Below are 19,515 nucleotides of genomic sequence, written 5' to 3' on the forward strand. Positions count from 1 at the left end.
TGATGGTGTTGTCCCTGACACGACTCAGGAGCTTCCTGTCCAGCTGCCTGGAGATCTCGGTTCCTGGGCATGAATGAAAATGCTCAAATATAAAAGCGCTGCTGCTGAATAACAGCCACCATGCTGCTCCGTCCCCAGTGCCTTGACACATCTAAGGTGCTGGGTAATACTTTCTGTGAATGAGATGAAGCACACCTCCTTCGCAAGGCTTGTACAGAGGGACAAACAGGTCAGTGGCATGTGTGTGGGGATTTTCCTTTGTGGGGGTGTGAGGTGACCCACGGTACACATGAATCAGCAACTGTGAACAGTTTCCTGAAGAAACTCCATTACGGTAATTGTGGCGCGGTAGCGTTGTCATGGAAGCAGGGTCTGGCTTTAGCGAGTTTCCTAGAAATAAATGGATGTGAGCCCTTTATAGTTGTGTAACTCTCCAGAGTCCACGGAGGCTTTCTAGGTCCTTCTCTTCCCTGTTTGCTGTTCGCTGTAAACCACGAATCAGGAAGGACAAATGGGAGGATCCAGGTCACACGGTTAACAGTGACAGACAGTGTGTTCACGACATGAATGTGCCCTTGTTTAGGAAGACACTGGTCCCCCCGTCCCATCCACACGAGCACCCTCCATCAGTGAGAACCAAACCAGTAACAAGCTTGTACTCAAGGCCTGCTCTGCAGGAGGGCGTAAGATTGTCCTTCGCTCTAACTCCCCAGCTCTGAGGCAGGGCTGCGTGAGTGGCTAGAGAGAAGTTTGCAGCAGAAGGTTCTGACGGCTTCGTGTCATCCTCTTGGTGACTGTGGGTAACCTGTGAGGTAAATAGTGCACCGGCTGGAGCAGGCACGATGTCTGCAGAACTTGATGGCTTGGCCTGGGCAGGAGGTCAGGCTAATGGGAGACTGCGAGCTGCGGCAGCGGCATAGAAGGCAGCAGCCGCTGCAGGAAGCAGGAGCTGGTGGGGTAGGAGATGCCATGTTCTACTCACCTCCTCTTCATCCCACTGGCGAGGGAGACAGGCCCACCCTAAGGTTCTGGGGATGGCCGAACGCTCAACGCCTGATGCTGGACCTATGAGAAAGACATCATAGTGTCACAGCCCAGGGGAGGAGGACACCAAGCACCGTGTAGGCCCACTGGGTCAGGCTCATGGGGATCAGAACTGTTGCAGCAGCAGCTGCAGGTGGCGGGGGCAGGGAGGGTAGGAACAACAGAAATAACGAAGGATTCAAGCTGCTCTGTGGGTATCTTGACCTGCCTCTAAGAAGCTGCTGTGAGCTGCTTTTTAACTGATTTTTGTTAACCTGTCATTCAGTGCTCTTTGGCTGAAAGAGTCATCCCCTTCCCGTATTACGGAATTTGCAAGTTCAGGAAACGTGTTGAACTGTCTCCAATTCGTCCCGTCTTCAGAGTGAGACTCTTCTTAAATGATCTTAAATGTAAGGACCTGTTTGGTTTTATTTTAGTCTCTATTTAAGGACATCTAAGAAAAACATTCACTAATCCGTTTCTCTGTCAAATCATTTTCACAATATTCTACCTTCTAGCTAGTAAAAAATCCCTCATGCTAATGACTGGATTTTTGGGCCTTTTGTTTTTTAAATTGTGGTAAAATATACTTAACATAGAATTTACTGTTTTGACCATTTTTAAGTGTACATTTCATTGTCATTAACTACATTCACAATGTTGTGCAACCATTACCACTATCCATTTTCAGAAATTTTCATCATCCCAAAGAGAAACTGTGTACCCACTAAGTAATAGCTCCCTACCCCTTTGTTCCCCATCCCCTGGGAAGGTTTGTTCTTGATTCATGTGAATTAGTCTTGTCTTTGAAACTAGATTTTTAAGTGTCTTGAGAGCAGGCAGGTAACACGACTCAAATGTCTTTGTGCCTTTGACCCTGCCCAGCTCAGGGGTGAGCACAGACTGAATGCTCGCCACAGGTGTTCAGTGGTGGACTGGATGCTGGGGGAAGGACCAAGTAGCCTCTTTAGAGATTTTGAGCCTAAGAATTTTGGGGCTGTGGGACCGCTCTGATCAGGGCGAGAACTTCTTAAGGAAAATCCAAAGTCCTGGAGTGTTGGAGGCAAATCACAGTGTCGATGGGGCCATGAAGTTAACATTAACATGTGGATCAGTGGACACAGGAGCGATGGGTACTGAGGTTGAACAGAAAAAAGCTTTCCCTGCCTAAAGGTGCTCAAATTCAGATTTTCATAAAACGCTCAGCCAAACATTGCAACCACGGTGTGTTCAACTGAAGAGCCACAAGTTTGTGGCCCTTAATCAAAAGCCTTACCAATAACCCATCTCCGTGGGTGGGCAGGATGCTCTAAGATCTGTAGAGGCTGTTCTGGAAAATCCAGCTTCAGAAGTGAGCCTCATCTTGGGCCTCCATGGAAGGCATTGTTTACGTTTCTTCTCACCTGTCTCAAGCTTGACCACAGGCTGAAAGGAGTCCTTATTTAACTCTCAGGAAGCTATTTAAGAGGACAGCGGCTGTGTCCCTTCCTTCCCACATCGGACATGGTCCTCTTCCTGAACCTCTAGATACTGCCCACCTTACTACCTGTGACGTCAGAACCCCCACTTCCTAAGACTTCACAAGACAACGTGTGCCCCATCCTCTTGTGTGTGTCTTAGTTACCTTCCCAGCACAGGTGATGTAGGTCATGGAGTTCCTCTGGCCTAGCCACTCTCTCTCTTATAGGGCATGCAGTGTTCATAAAGACTCAGTTATCTGGGGGTAGATGCCAGACTATGGTCTTAAGGAGACAGCTGAACCATCAGGGTAAAGGGACTAGAGAGACATGAAAGAGTGTATGCTGCCTGTGACCTTGGCACCTTTAGGCTCAGGCTCTGCAACCCATGCAGACAACCAGTCACCCTCATCTTAACACCGAGTCACATGAGCTTTCCTGGACAGATAAAGGTCGGTGATGCTGTGCGTGTCCTGGGAAACAGGAGGGCTTTGTGCTCAGTCTGGTACTCTGGTTCCATCTTCTGTGAGGCAGGGATGACAAAGTCTAGAATGTGGAGTCATTAGGTTCCAAGACCCTGAAAGCCTAGGGAGAGGATGGCTAGTGAGGCTTAGATTATGCTGAGCCCCACCTTTGTTCTGTGGGATGCTGGGCGTCCCTTATACACTTACGGCTCCATCATCATTATTGCATTAATTATGTGGCAGGTGAAAAAGAGATACCGAGAATTAAGATTGGGACCTACCAGGAGCTGTTCCCAGGTAGGGAAACACTATGACTATGACTGAACTAATTAAACCTCAAACAAGATTTATCCCCTCACTTTCTCTTGTTACCCTTACCCCGTGCTTTTTTATGGGGGTTTCCTCACTGGATCGCAGAACAGCTCCAAATATGGCTCCTCCTTCTGGCTGGTAGACATTGAGGGCTGTGAGTGGCTAATGTTCTTCGTCTACTAGACCACCCATCCGTTCATCTGTTCCCCTTTTGCTCCTATCTGATTCTGATCTCCCCGTGGAACTTGTTCAGGGAATGGGGGTGGAGGTATCAGCTATGGAAGCCTCGAAATGAATCAGAAATAAGAAGAGAGAGGAAATGAAGGGGTGGAAAAGGCAGAGTAGGGAAAAGAAAGGTGGGAGAATGTAGAAAATTGGAACACAGAAGAAGTTTGGGAAATATTTGAGGGTTGTGTCTCGTTTTAGACATGAAAAGAAAAGGGTGCCCCAGCTTCACGCACTAACTTTTTTGTCTTTAAGTGTCACCGGAGACTCAAACAAAGGGGCCAAGAAAGAACGTCACGAGGTAAAGTCCCGGTCTCTGCCCTGACTCCCCTGCCCGTGGGCGAGGGTCCCTTGGATCTGGTCCTTCTATGACCGCTGGTGCCGGGAGCCCGGCACTGTCACCACTGAAGGCTCTGACCCCCCAAGTTGACAAATTCTCCCGGAAGACTTTCTTGGGTGGGAGATCAGAGGCTGGGAATGTTCCCAAATTCCCCACCTTACCCCCCAGGAGCGAGAAATTAGGAAGTAGGGCACAAATCCTTAATTGTGGTCATTTACTCATTTTATGACCCTGTGGAAGTCACTTCATCCCTCAGCCTTGTCATCCATGAAATGGGTGTCTGAGGCTCCTGCCTCACTCACAGTGTGGTTGTGAAGATCGGAGGAGATTAGGGCCGGGACAGCGCGTCATAACCGGTGAAGTCGTCTGCAGTCATGCCTTAGAGCACTGACTGTTGGCGTTTCCAGTCTCCTCTCATTTGAAGGCTGTCAGCTTCCTCTAGTACGTCCCTGAGTTCTCCCGGATTCCATGTAACACTGTCTCCTGGTTTCTCAGCTGGGAGACTTTCCAGGGAAGAAGCTGAGAGGCCGATGGAGCTGCTCTCTCTTATGAAAAGGTAATCTCTTGCTCTCTGCCGTCTCCCAGCTCCCAGCCTGGCCTGTGATGATTTCTCTGCTTGGTCAGAGGCAGGGATGAGGAGAAGGATCATGGCTGGGAGGGAGCCAGACACAGCGGAGGCTGTAGCACCAGTTGAGAGGGTCCTGGAGCAGAGGGGGTCAGATGTCTCAGGAGGGAAGAGTCTCCAGTTCTGTCCTGGGTTGGGCTCACAGTGGTCCTGGGATTCAGGATTTCACTAGTGCGTAATTTGTAAAAGACCCTACATGGGTTTGCACTCAGCCACAAGACAAGTTATCCGGTCAAGAGAATGATAAATAAGTGCATGAATGCGTCATCATTGTCATGTTCTCTTTGCAGCTGTGCCCTTTCAAGAGCAGACCCCTTGGAGTCTGGCTGGACTCTACCGATCTTACCTCCTCTGCTGCTGGCCTCGGGGGCGCCAGTTCCTGGGACAGCCCTCAGACAGGAGCCTGTCATCTTACCCTCTTCTTAAGATCTCTAGACAATGGGATTGGCTCCCAGGAGATGCTGAGGACAGCAGCAGGGACACCCCATAGTCCCCGGAAGGCAGAGTTCCCAAAAGGACCTCATTTCCCACAGTTTGAAAATACTGAACACCAGGCTGTGGCCTCCTTAGCCCCAAATGAGACTGACTCCAGGTTCCACCTGGTGATGGACCTGATGATGCCCCATCACCTGGCCATCAGCCCCCCTATCTGCCTTGTTCCCTTCTCCTGGTTCAGCTTCTCAACACAGGTCAGCAGTGAACTCACCCCACCCCCCAGTCTCTCATGGCCCTGTGCGCCCATGGGTTGTCTGAGATCCTGCCCCACGAGCCCCAGAACCTCTGCCCAGCCCACCACAACTTGCCAAATGGCACTGTCCTAGGAAGAAAAGTAGGTGGGTAAACCCCAGGGGGTGCAGACCCCAGGGCTTACAGGACCGGGGGAGGACAGGGCCAGTCTCCAGGGCATACTCTTCCAAAGACTCCCATGTCACTCCATCAGGAAAAAATGGTTGCCGTGTTTCCCTTCCCAGCCAGGGCTGGCTTCCTGAGGAGGGAAGTGTGCGGCGGTTGCTGTGTGAAGACCCCTCGTGCCCCATCTGCAATGCTGTGGCTCTGGAGATCCAGCAGTTGCTGGTGGGTGAGAACCCTGATCTCCCCCACATCATCGGGGCCATCACAGGGCTCCTCTTGCCCAGAGATTTTGTCCACGTCTCATCTCTCTTTTGAACAGAGTCAGGGTTCACCACATTGGGACCTGGGGCAGGGATCTCAAGTGCCAGATGTGTCCTGGGACACGGGAGCTCTGTCTTCTTCAAGCCTTGAGAAGCCTGGGACTCCTGTGAAGCAGCAGAGCAAGGGGAAGAGCAACTCCGAATGTGTGCTGGAGAAACCAGGTCAGCAGCCCTTGAATACCTGAGTCCCTTTCTTTCCCTGAACCCAGAGCTCAAGACCCTCAAAGCCCCCATGGCCTTGCACTCCCTTCACCTGCTGTTCCTATGTCCCCAATGCCCTGAGGTATCTTTAAGGGCAGGCATACAAATGCATGCATTTCTACACCGGAGGGCTCCCAAGATCTATGGAAGAGCTCCCATGGCAGCTTATGTCACATGCCCCAAATATTTTCCATGCCTGAGGGGAAAACCATCATTTCTTTCATCATGAATGGCACCTCTTAGGCCTCTGTTGAAAGATGGGCTTTTGTCTCCCTGACCTGGGGCTCATGGGAGGTCAGCCAGTTACTCAAACTCTCTGGGTTTCTGAAGGATCCACTCTGGACCCAGAACAAGTCCCACTGCAAGCAAGTCCCAAACTGCATGGCTGTGGCTCTACTGTAGACCACCTTTCAGTCTCTAAGTGGCCTCTGTCCATTGCCTGGGGGACCCGCTGGGCCTTGGTGTGCCATCTGCAGCAGAAACACAGCTACCTTTCTATGGTTCCTCTTTCCTACAGGGTGAATCCCTGGCCCGCCCCTGGAGATCTCTGCACCAAGGGGAGCCCCAGTCCCTTTCCTTCACTGATTTCTTCTTCATTCCATACTGTATGAAATTTCCTCCACCTCAGTTAGCCTACCTTCTTCCCACATTCCTGAATTTGAGCTTCTCCAGCTGACTCTCAACAAGCCCTATCAATGTCCCATTTCCTGCTCTGACCAAGGGTGAAGTGTTGGAGTAGCACCTGCTGCAAAGGCAGCTCCAGCTTCGATGGGGCTTGCCAGCTGGTGATCCAAGATCTCTGTAGATGCAGAGAACCATACATCGCCTCTGTAGATGCAGGGAACCAGGAGACATGTTGTGACCTGTCCCTTGGGACCCAGGGGCCCACCTGTTTGGGGAAGCCCATTTCAGTCCTTGAGAAGGAGGTCATGTCTCCCTGGAGCATGCCCAAAGCTGCTGGGTTCCACCCTCAGAAGGGGTTGATTAGCAGGCTGATTCACCATGCTGGGGTGGCCCCAGAAGATCCAGCAGGCCATCCAGTTCCTCCTGCCCCATACTGAGCTGCAGCGTCTGCCCCAGGGCAGCACACTGACCAGTGTGAGTGTCCCTTGGCCTGCAGGCCCAGAGACCAGTGAGATAGTGACAAGTTCTGATCCCCTGTGGCAGCAGGGCCAGTCCACAGTTGCTCTCCTAGGCCACGCAGAGCCACACCGACTACAAATGTGGGAAGATCTGCTAGGGCATTGTCCCTGCCCACATCTGCAGCTGTTGGGGTGCAAATCACTGGGTCTGCAGCATTCCAGGGGCCCTGGCAGCAACTTGGGTCCCTTGCACCCTGGAAAGTAAGCCCCTAGATGTGGAGAAAGCAATTACCCCTGCATGGATCAGGACATGACACCCTGAACACTGAGAGGGCTTGAGCAGAAGCAGCAAGCCTCACCAGATGCTATCACTGCTTGCCCTGATCAGCACCTGCCTGGGTGCTCTCCCAGGGAGTCGCCAAGAAACTGGAGACAAGTTTTGGCCTTCCTGTCAGGGCTGCTGGCTCTTTACTATGTGGCTCTTTCCAAGGCCATGGCCTGGATCTGCATCACAGAGATGGTGCGTGGGCCTGTTGGGGCCCATCAGAGCCTCTGGCTCAATCTCATCTAAATAGCAATGTCTGTATCCTGGGCCAGGCTTTCAAGATGCCAATGAGACTTGTGCAGATGGTGCACAAGTGGTGCAGACTGAAGCACAGGTCAGTGGGGGTGGTGTCTCTAGAGAGTCAGACAGATTCTGCTCGCCCCTATGCACTCAAGACATCCATCTCGGCCAAATTAATTTTTAGCTGAAAAAGAAATTGTTGGGGATACATTTAGGATGTCTCATAAAGATTAAGGAGTCCTGGGAACAAAGTGTGGCTGTCCCATGGAATATCTGTGCCTAGGAGTCTAAGCAACCAAGGGAAAACATTGCTGCAGAAACTCCCCATCCCACCAGGCATCCCATGTGCCCCAGAAAGGTCCACCTTAAAGAGGAGCTTGCAGTTAAACTAAGGCAGTGCAGCAGAACCAAAAGAGAGCTAGTTCCAGAGCAATCCTCTCGGTTCTGCCCCCTGGGCCTTCAGGGGCTCACAACCCAGTGGGGACACAACAGAGGCCCAGGTGCTTTGTGTACAGCTGGAGACCAGTGAGAGCAACCCCAGCCTGGAGGAGCCCTGGACCCCTGAGCCCCAGGCCTCTGAAAGGGTGAGGACAACCCCTACCCCAGCAGAGAAAACAGAGGACCCAGGGAAACTCAGAGCAGCAGAGAATCACAGAGAAGGAGATGCCGTGCTGAGGCTCTCCTCAAGCAGAGAGCATCTCCTCTCCAAGGTCAGGGGCCAGGAGGGACACTTCTAAGGAGAACCTCCAGAGCCCCTGACTTCCCAAATGTATCTCCAGGATCTTTCCCTGGTAGAATTTTAGTTTGGCCAAGATGGTTGCCTTGAGTGAGCAGGGACTAGCCAGGATCTGTCTGGATCTATAGAGCCACCATCTCTATCCTTTCAGCTTACTGCTCCCTGTCAGCACCTTTACCAGCTTCTCCCTCACCTTGAGCTCCTAGAGCATCCTCCAGGATTCCTTGGGACAAAAGGACCAGATAAGAATGGTCTGCAAGGCTGTTAGAGCAAGCTAAATGACCTCACCCAAACAAGGATTCCTGAGAATGCCAAGTCTGGAGTGCCCAGAGCTTAAAGGGCCAGACCTTACAGGACCAACTTACTCCATCATTTGCTGGGCCAGATTTTGCAAGTCCAGCATTTGAAGGGGCCACATTTTTCAGATCCAAACTGTTTAGGTCCAAAATTTGTAGGGTCACACTTTCTAGGGCCAAGAGCTGCAGGGTCTGGTAAAGGCAGCTCATACTCACAAGTGCCTCACCCTTCCAGAAGCTGCAGAAGCTGGCTTGGGAAATAAGATGATGTACATTCCACACTGGATTAACCCCGAGATGAAAGGTCAAGGGCCTGAGGAACACATTCTCCTCTCTAAGAACGAGACGGTGGCCAAAACCACAACAAAAAAGGTTTTGAAGAGTGCACCTCCCACCAAAGACCCGGTGAGGGGAGCTAAGCTGGAGAAGACAGCACAGGAGGAGGGCATGACCTTCTTCGATGCCCCTACTTCCTTCAGTCCAGCCACTCCTGGTTCCTGTGCCTTTCACAGCAGCTCCAAGCACCATCCTCAGCTGACTTATGCCACTCAACCAGAAAATCCATCCCAGGTCTCAACTTTCACCTCAGCAGAAGGCACTGGTCTATACAAGGAGAATTCCCATTCCAGGGAAAAACAGTTCAGAGGTTCCCAAACCTCTGCATCCCCCTGAAAAAGACTGTCATCATTATTTCCATTAACGTGCAGGTGATGCAGGACCCTGTCCAAATATACTTTATACCCCTGAGCAAAGAACTGCCTGTTTGTGCCTCCTTATTTTCAATGTGATACGTGATGGAGAGGGTGGAGGAGGGAGGCAGTACTTCTCATGTGGTATAGGAGGTTAACCCCACATTTCAGATGGGCCAGATTCCACACAACTCTTTCAGCCCCACCCTGGACTGTGGATCAAGGGGCTTGAGAAGAGAAGGAAGACCCTTGTCTAAGGCACATTGAAGGTAAAGGTCAGGCTTGAATTCTTTCATGGCTTCCCATGAAAGGGAAGCTTCAGAGGAGCAATGTGGGCATGATGATAGTCCAGAGGGAGTGGCCAGGAACCCAGTGCATTCCTGGCCCACAGGCACAATTCATCAATAGCTTCTCTATGTGCCCACAGTCTGGAGGGAAGGTTTTAGAGGAGTGTCACGGGGCTCCATCCTTGAGATGCTTTGTGTTTATCCAAAGCACACGGAGAATATGACAGATGTCAGAAGCAAAGGAGAGCATCTCCCCTCTCTGTGCCCTGTTGTCACTGATTAGCTCTTTAAGGGGTAACCCATCTGGGAGCCTGCTGGAGCCCTGCCACCCGTTCAACCCCCATTGCCTTTCAGCTGCGTGGAATAAATGCCTCCTACAATGAAGCTCAGTTGATGAGAAGGTCTCCAAAAGGGTCACAATATAAACGCCTTTCAGCTGAGTCTTGCATTCAACAATTAACAATTCAAATACTCGAATACCTATTGTCTTCCAGAAACTATGTAGACACTAGGGACACCATAGTGTCCCTATGGGACAGGGACTCATTTCCATGGAGCTTGTGGAACCATGGAGTCAACAGTCAAGTCAAAAATCACTGAAAGCAATGTGAAAGAGCTGGTTAGAAAAAGTAGATGGAATGCAAAGGAAGGCACGTCACCTAATTTGGGGTGGTGTTCATGGCAATTTTCCTGGAAGAGCTGATATGTAGACTGAGTTTGAAATGTTTGAGGGATAAGAATGGCATTGCCACGCTGGAGAATGGATGGCATTCACTCATCCCTTTTCCATTCTTTCAACTAATATTGAGCACCTACTACATGCCAGGCACTGGTGTAGACACTGGGAAGACAGCAGTGAACAAAAGAGGAAAAAACCTGTCCCCAAGGAGCTTAGGTTGATGGTGCACTAGGAAAGGAGATTAAAAAAGCATAGTAAAAATATAGTCTGTAGAAGGTGACCAAATGTATGCAAGAAACCTGGGTAAGAGGTTTGGGGAAGACTTAGGTGGGGTGCAGTTTTAAGCAGGGAGTTCAGGGCAGGTCTTACTAAGAAATTAATGCATGAGCATGCACTAGTGGGAGGTGAGAGGGTAAACCACACGGATGACTAAGGAAGAGCATTCCAGTCAGAAATTATAGCTAATGCAGATGTCTGGAGGCTGGAGCATGCCGAGCCTATTCCAAGGAACAAGGACAGTGAGCCTGACGCCAAGTAATCAGGGGAGAATGTCACAGAGGATGAGGTCAGAGCAGTAAAAGGGCCAGATGGGGTGAGGCCCAGAAGGTCATTGCAAGATGTTAACTCTTCCTTTGAGTAAACTAGGAGCTGTTTGAGGGTCTGCTTAGATATGAATTATGTTTTAAAAGGATCACTTAGGCTGTGGTGCTAATAACAGAGTATTGGAGGTATAGACTTGGGTAGAAGCAAGGATATTAGTTATGAGGTTACTCCAGCAATGGTAGCAGTAGAGGAGATAGAACTGATTAGATGCTGGAATCATTCTGAAGGTAGAGATAACAGGACTTATTGATAGATTGGATGTGGATAGTTGGAGTAAAAAGAAATCAAGGATGACACGAGGTTTTTGGCCTAAACAACTGGGAAGATGGAGTGGCCATGAACCGCTATGAGAAATACTATGACTGGAATAGAGTGGTATATGTGACTGGGTGGTGGTGGTGGTGGTGGTGGTGGTGGGATAATCAGGAAGTCACTTCTGTACAGTTAGAGATGGATATTGGACATACAAGTGTACATGTTGATTAGACAATTTGGGCATATGACCCTGGAGTTGAGGAAAGTCCAGGCTTTAGGGAGGCAAACAGACAGCTAGATAAATAGATATACATAGATGATAGGTAGATAGATGATAGATAGATAGATAGAAAGATAGATAGATAGACGGATATATTTAAAACTATGAACCATGAGACTGGGCTGTGGAGGCAGATAAATTATTACAACAGTGTGATGAGTCCTGTGCTGTGTGGGTCCTGCTGCAGGAAGAAGTACTCAGCTGATGAGGAGGGTCACATAAAGGGTCACAATAAAAATGACCTTGAGAGGCATCTTGCACTCAACAATTAAAATATCTGAGTACTTACTGTGTTCTAGGAAGAATGCCAGACACAATAGTCACCAAGACTCGTCTCCATGGAGGTTATGATCTCATGGGGTAGACAGTGTCACATGCCCAAACTACCTAGTAAAAATATACACTCGGATGTCCAATATTCATCTCAAAAGTAAACTCCTGATTCCCTCCTCTGCCCGCCTCCCCACCCCCCAATCACACATACTAAACCTGCTCCAATTGCAGTATTTCCCATATCAGTTAATGGCACCTCTCTTGCCAGTTTTTCAGATCAAAAACATTGGTGTCATCCTTGACTTTTGTTTCTAACAGTTCACTCCAATCCATCTGTAAATCCTGTGGTCTCTACCTTCAGAATGAATCTGGAATACGACCACTTCCCACCTCCTCTGCTGCTCTGATTACAGCAATAGTATCATAACCAATCTTTCCCCTTCTTCCTGAGACCATACCTGCAACAGTCTATTCTCAATACAGAAGCCTGATGGTGCTCAGGGTAGGTCTTAGCTGTAGATCATAGATGGATAAATAGACAGACAGATGATAGATGTATATAAAACCATGAGACTAGTTAGATCATCAAGGGAATAAGTGTAAATGGAGAGATCTAAGAACTGGGCTCTGGGACTCTTCAATGTCAAGAAAGTGGGAAGAAAAGGAGGAACTCATAAGCAAAGGAGACTGAGAAGTAGTAGCCAATGAGTTAAGAGGAAAACCGGAAAAGTGTGGTATACTGGAAGCCGAGAGAGGAAAGTATTGCAAGGAGAAAGTGAGCAACTGCATGAAAAGTTGTGAATTGATCAAGTAAGATGAGGACTCGGAGTTGACCAGAGATTAAGCAACACAGAGATCACTTATGGCCTTGAGAAGAACAGACTCAGGAGAATGATGGAGGTGGAGGCATGACTGGAGTGGATTCAAGAGAGAATGGCAGGACATCAATTGGTGAGAGCAAGTATAATCAATTCCTTCCAGGATTTTGGTCCACAGAGGTGCAGAAAAATGAGGAAATATCTGGAGGGGGAAGTGGGATTCAGAAGGTTTTTAATAAAATAGATGGAAGACATGGCATGTTGGATGTCACTGGGAAAGATCCGGTTGAGAGAGATAATGATAATGTTGGAGGGCACAAGAGAACTGCTGAGCAACTTGGTGGTATAGGGGTCAGGGAGTGGGAGTGAATGCCCCAATAGTTAGCCTTGGAAAAAGCACAGTTGCTTTGCTGGTGGTAAATAGAAGGAAACATTAATGAGGTAAGACTTTGTATATCAGGAGAAGAAAGGTTTCTCTCACATGTAAGAGAGCGTGGGAAAAGACCCAGATGGGTGATTGAGGAGCTGAGAAGGGACCATGGCCAGGGCTGGGAGAAGGGTGTGGAGTACCAAAGCTGGAAAGCCAGAGGAAGAGAGAGATTCTGGAAGTTACCATGGCAAGTTTCTATTAGGGCCTAAGGAGTCAGTGGCCAACTGACATAAAAAGGTGGTTGAATGTGTTCTTGGAACACTGGAGCAGTGGGAGAGATCACAGAGAAAGCTGTAGATGCACAAAGCATGAGGAAGAGGATGGAGCCAGCAATGAAGAAAGAAGGCAGGTGTGGCATCCTAGTGTTCAGAGACCAGGGTGTTTGGGGGTGGGAGGTGAGGACTGGGAGGCAGAAAGACAAAGAAGGCCCTGAGTGGATGGATGGACCTCTGTTATCAACACCTCATGTCTCAGAAGGTGGCACCTCTGCATTCCCACCTTCTGACCTACCACAGAGGAGCCAAGAGCTGGAGGAAGTGCAAGAAGGGACGTAGCTTCCTTATGATGTGGTATAGGGGACCGTAGGATGCCCTGCCCTGATTCCCAAGGAAATCAAGGAAGACTCAATAATCCCATCAGACCAGAAGAAGGTGGGGACAGAACTCTCTTCCTCTGATAAACCCCAATACTTATCACAAAGTGTCCACTGCCAGCAGGATAAAGAAAAGCCATGATGGGAAGAAGCGTGAATGTGTCCCTCCTCTGAATGGTGACTCTGTGCTTAAGGGATGGGGCCCAGCCCCTCTTGTGGCCTCTAGGGAAAGGAGGCACAAGGCCCAGGCTTGTTAAGCCAACACCCTCCAGGTGTCTTCTAAAGCACCCCCAAAGATCACAGGAGGTCTTGTGACAGGTACATCTTCCTGCTTGGTGGAAGTTGGGCAGGAGCCACGTAGGAGGATGTCCTGGAGAAGGAATGTGACTCAGATGGGTCACAGGAGCATGAGGCGGGAAGCCAAGGTTAATGTGCACACATCCTGTCTTAGGCGGAGCAGGTCCTTCCCATAATCCCTCACAGGCTCCTACCTGCCCCAGCAGATTTCTGTCAAGGAAATTTCAGGCAACCGACCATCACGAGTGTTTGACTTTTTGCACCTGCTCACTCCACCTTAGCAGGGAGGTCATAGAATATGCTGGGCACAGGAATCAAATGTGTGAAACTTCATCTTGCTCTTGCTCAATCCTGTCATGCCAGCCTCTTCCAGCGGGGGACCGGCACTCCTTGAGCATGAGCCGTAACTCCCTGCCCTGTTGAATTTCCCAGCTTGTTGGAGATGCTCAGCCTCAAGGGCTCAGTTATCTCTGCTCGTCCACTCCAATTCTAGTCCCTCTCCTCTGTGGGTCTTTGGTAAGACATCCCCTGCCCCTAAATTCCTGCATCCTCTAAATCTCATCCTCCTTCCACAGCCTCATCTCTATTTCGGCTAACCTTCCCATCACCACCCTGTGCTTGCCCCTGCCTGTCCAGGCTGAATCCTTGGAAAGATGTTAATAATGTATGAACATAGTGAAAAAAACAAGTTACAAAAATATTCATATTTTAGTCTTATTTTTTAATATTAATAGACTTTATTTTTAGGGAAGTTTTAGGTTTGCAGAAATATTGAGCAGCAAGTACATAGAGCTCCCATATACCCCCTTCCTGCCCTTGGCCACATGCACAATTTCCCCTATAATTAACATCTTGGCATTTAGTGTGGTATATTTGTTACAACTGATGAGCCAATACTGATACATTATTATTAACTAAAGTTGATAGTTACATTAGGGTTCAGTCTGTGTTATACATGCTGTGGGTTTTGACCAGTATACTATTTCCAAAACTTTTTCATCCACCCAAACAGAAACTGTGCCCGTTAAACAATAACTTCCCATTTCCCCCATCTTACTCTAACACCTTGTAAGTTCTATTCTACTTTCTGTCTCTATCAATTTCCCTATTTTAAGTACTTCATATAAGTGGAATCATACAGTATTTGTCCTTTGTGTCTGGCTTATTTTGCTTAGCATAATGTGCTCAAGTTTAATCCATGTGGTAGCATGTATCAGAATTTAGCCTCTTTTCATGGCTGAGTAATACTCCCTTGTATGTATATATCACATTTTGTTTATCCATTCATTTGTTGATGGACACTTGGGTTGTTTCCACCTTTTGGCTATGGTGAAAAACGCTGCTATGAACGTTGGTATGCAAGTATCTGTTTGAGTCCCCGCTTTCAGTTCTTTTGGGGTATATACCTAGGAGTGGAATTCCTGGATGATATGGTGATTCTATGTCTAACTTTTATAGGAACTGCTGCCAGATTGTTTTCCACAGCAGTTGCACCATTTTACATTCCCACCAGCAAAGCGCAAGGATTCCAATTTTTCCACATTCTTGCCAACACGTTTTTTTCTTTTCTTTTAATAATAGCCATCCTGATGGCTACCATGTGAAATGACATCTCATTCTTGTTTTGATTTGCATTTCTCTAATGGCTAATGATATTGAGCATCTTTTCATGTGCTTATTGGCCATTTGTATATCTTCTTTGGAGAAATGTCTATTCAAGTCTGTTGCCCATTTTTGAATGGGGTTTTTTGTCTTCTGGTGGTTGACAACTGATTTTTTTTAAGACACACTTCCTTTGGCTTATAAAAATCAATTTTCACCTTATTATCCTATCATTTTCCACAGAAAACCACTGCCAAGAGTTTGCCGTATATTCTTTTGGTGTGTATATGCAAATGCAAACATGCATATATACACACAAGCATAAATATGAGAACGTACCATAGTACTCTTTTGTCATGTGTTTGCTGCTTTTTTCTAAACTCTTTGTGTTTAGGATTGATCTCCCCTGTAATGCAGATATATCTGCTTCGTCCCTTTAAATGCATTCTGTGTTTACCCAGATATTATCTCCCCCTAATTTCTCCTTTCAGAGGACAGGGTTCTTTGACCCACCGCAGTAACCAGAGGGTTTGATTTTCCTTGAGGGTCTTGGCCCATTTCTCCTAGCTCTGCAATGGGCCTCCTTTTCTTATTAGCTGTTGCTTCCTATAAATTTTCCTCTAAATACAGCAAGTAGACGGACAGTCCTCTTTTCTTCTCACAATTCCACAATTCATTCTCCCCCTTGTGTCACAGAGTCATTCCACAGTATGACATACAGTACCTACTATATTTCAAGCATTGCATAGACATGAGTCAGCAACATAGACATAAGCCCTGCCTTCCTGAAGCTTATAATGATGTATATATTTCCTTTTTCTTTATTTTTTGCTATATTTATTGTTTAATTTTAAATTTCCATCATGTCCTTAGGACAAATAAATGATTTCTGTCTTAGGGAAATCATAACCCTATTGGTGTGAAAATTTTTTAAATTTGTTTATTTTTTATTGAGGTAACAGTGGTTATATACATATCAGCTGTACAACATTATATTTCAACTTCTGTATAGACTACATCGTATTCACCACCAAAAGTCTAGTTGCCATTTATCACCATTCCCATGTGCCCCTTTATCACTTTCACCCACCCCCCACCCCCTTTCCCCTCTGGTAAGCACCAATCTGCTCTCCGAATCTATGTGTTTTTTATAGTCCACATGAGTGAAATCACAGTGTTTGGCTTTCTCCATCTAACTTATTTCACTTAGCGTAATACTTACAAGATCTATCAATTTTGTCACAAATGGTAATATTTCAGATTTATTATGGCTGGGTAGTATTCCATTTTATATATAGACCACATCTTTATCCATTCATCCATCGATAGGCACTTAGGTTGTTTCCAATTCTGGGCTATTGTGAATAATGCTACAATGAACATAGGAGTGCATCTATCTTTTTGAATTAGTGTTCTTGTGTCCTTTGAGAAAATACTCAGAAGTGGGATAGCTGGATTATATGGTAGTTCTATTTTTAATTTTTTGAGGAATCTTAACACAGTTTTCCATATGGCTGCATCAGTTTACATTCCAGCATTGTATGTGGGTTCCCTTTTCTCCACATGCTCTCTAACACTTGTTATTTCTTGTCTTTTTAATGATATTCATTCCAACGGGCATGAGGTGATATCTCATTGTGGTGTTGATTTTCATTTCTCTAATACTTACTAATGTTGAACATCTTTTCACGTGCCTGTTTGCCATCTGTATATCTTCTTTGGAAAAGTGTCTTTTCAGATCCTCTGCACATGTTTTAATCAGGTCGTTGGTTGTTTTGTCACTGAGTTGTATGAATTTTTAATGTATTTTGGATATTAACCCCTTATCAGATATATGGTTTGCTAATATCTTCTCCCAATTGGTAGATTGTCTTTTCATTTTGTTGATGGTTTCCTTTGCCATGCAGCAGGTTTTTTAGTTTGGTATAGTCCCATTTGTTTACTTTTTCTTTTGCTTCCCTTGCCTGAGGAGACATATGCAAAAAGATACTGCTAAGACTGATGTCAAAGAGCATACTGTGTATGTTTTCTTCTAGGAGTTTTATGGTTTCAGATCTTATATTCAAGTCTTCAATCCATTTTGAGTCAATTTTTGTGCATGGTGTAAGATAATGGTCTACTTTCATTCTTTTGCATGTGGCTGTCCAGTTTTCCCAAAACCATTTATTAAAGAGAATTTCCATTCTCCATTGTATGTTTTTGGCTCCTTTGTCAAAACTTGCTGTCCATAAATATATGGTTTTATTTTGGGGCTTGTGATTCTGTTCCATCAATCTGTGTCTCTGTTTTTGTGCCAGTACCATGTGTGTTTTGATTACCTAGCGTTGTAGCGTATATTGAAATCAGGGAGTGTGGTACCTCCAACTTTGTTTTTTTTTTTCCCCAGGATTGCTTTCACTATTTGAGTAATTCTGTTTTTCCATATAAATTTTAGGATTCCTCATTCTATTTCCATGAAAAATATCACTGGAACTTTGATAGAGATTGCACTGAATCTGTAGATCGCTTTAGGAAGTATGGGCATTTTAACTATGTTAATTCTTCCAATCCAGGAGCACAGAATATCTTTCTATTTCTTTGTGTCTTTGATTTCTTTCAATAATGTTTTTTAGTTTTCAGTGTATGGGTCTTTCACCTCTTTGGTTAAATTTATTTTATTCCTAGATATCTTATTCTTTGTGCTGTGATTGTAAATGGAATTGCATTCTTAATTTTTCTTTCTGCTATTTTGTTCTTACTGTATAAAAATGCAACTTATTTTTGTATGTTTATTTTGTACCCTGCAACTTTACTGTGTTTGTTTATTATTTCTAATAGTTTTGTGTGGATTCTTTAGGGTTTTCTATATATAAAATCATGCTACCTGCAAATAGTGAATTTTACTTCTTTCTCTCTAATTTGAACACATTTTATTCTTTTTGTTGCCTAATTGCTCTGGCTTAGACTTCCAATACTATGTTGATTGAGAGTGTGAGACAGACTCCCCTTGTCTTGTTGTTCTCAGAAGAGGAGTGGCTTTCAGTTTTTTCAACAATGGGCACGGTGTTATCTGTGGTTTTGCTGTGTAAGGCCTTTATAATGTTGACGTACTTTCCTTCTGTACCCATTTTATTGACAGTTTTTATCATAAAAGGATGCTGTATCTAGTCCAATGCTTTCACTGCATCTATTGAGGTGATCATGTAATTTTTATCCTTCATTTTATTAATGTGGAGTATCGTGTTGATTTATTTGAGGATGTTGAACCATGCCTGCATCCCTGGAAGAAATCCTACTTGATCATAGTGTATGATCCTTTAATGTATTGTTGTATTTGATTTGCTAATATTTTTTTGAGGATTTTTGTATCCATGTTCATCAGTGATATTGGCCTGTAATTTTCTGTTTTTGTGTTGACCTTGTCTGGTTTTGGTATGAAGGTAACATCAGCCTTGTAGAATGAGTTAGGAAGTGTTCCCTCCTCTTTAATTTTTTGGAAGAGTTTAAGAAGTTTAGGTATTAAACCTTTTTTGAATGTTTGGTAGAATTCACTGGGGAAGCTATCTGGTCTTGGACTTTTGTTTTTGGGAGGTTTTTGATTACTCTTTCAATCTCCTTACTACTGATCAGTCTATACAGATTCTCTATTTCTTCTTGATTCAGTTTTGGGAGGTTGTATAATTCTAAGAATTTACCCATTTCTTCTAGATTATGCAATTTGTTGGTGAATAGTTTTATGTAATATTCTCTTATAATCCTTTGCATTTCTGTCATGTCCATTATACTTTCTCCTCTTTTGTTTCTGATTTTATTTATTTGAGCAATGTCTCCTTTTTTCTTGGTGAATCTAGCTAAAGATTCATTAATTTGTTGTGTTTTCAAAGAACCAGCTCTTAGTTTCATTGATCCTTTCTATTTTAGTCTCTATTTCATTTCTGCTCTGATTGTTATTATTCCCTTCATTCTACTGATTTGGGGCTTTGTTTGTTCTTCTTTTCTAGTTTCTTTTGGTGCATTGTTAGGTTGTTTGAGATTTCTCTTGTTTCTTGAGGAGGGCTTTATGGGTACGAACTTCTCTCTTAGCACTCCTTTTGTTCTATCCCATAGATTTTGGTGGGTCATATTTTCATTTTCATTTGTCTCCAGGTACTTTTTTATTTCTACTTTTATTTCTTCATTGATCCAATAGTTCTTCAGTGGTATTTTTGTTTAATCTCTACGTATTGTGACTTT

At 45.7% G+C, this 19,515-nt stretch overlaps 1 protein-coding gene, 1 long non-coding RNA gene and 1 pseudogene across 2 annotated transcripts in view; 2 read left to right on the plus strand and 1 right to left on the minus strand.

Moving 5' to 3' along the window:
* Positions 1 to 3,007, minus strand: part of LOC139079655 (uncharacterized) — a 26,908-nt gene extending 23,901 nt beyond the window's left edge. Inside the window, exons 1-2 of the long non-coding RNA XR_011533434.1 lie at positions 2,300 to 3,007; positions 983 to 1,065 (exon numbers count right to left, since the gene is read on the minus strand). This is a non-coding gene — a long non-coding RNA (uncharacterized lncRNA). The remainder of the gene's footprint in view (positions 1 to 982; positions 1,066 to 2,299) is intronic.
* SPATA31F3 (SPATA31 subfamily F member 3) lies at positions 3,004 to 9,250 on the plus strand. The gene is made up of 6 exons (XM_008536011.2): positions 3,004 to 3,241; positions 3,737 to 3,782; positions 4,317 to 4,377; positions 5,418 to 5,520; positions 5,618 to 5,780; positions 8,734 to 9,250. Exons 1-6 carry the CDS (start codon positions 3,098 to 3,100, stop codon positions 9,168 to 9,170), a joined length of 954 nt encoding a protein of 317 aa, XP_008534233.2. The 5' UTR covers positions 3,004 to 3,097; the 3' UTR covers positions 9,171 to 9,250.
* On the plus strand, positions 6,822 to 8,305 carry LOC139079721 (protein SPATA31F1-like; annotated as a pseudogene).
* Positions 9,251 to 19,515: the final 10,265 nt, after the last annotated feature.

The sequence above is a fragment of the Equus przewalskii genome, chromosome 26, assembly GCF_037783145.1.
Source record: "Equus przewalskii isolate Varuska chromosome 26, EquPr2, whole genome shotgun sequence".
Taxonomy (NCBI): Eukaryota; Metazoa; Chordata; class Mammalia; order Perissodactyla; family Equidae; genus Equus; species Equus przewalskii.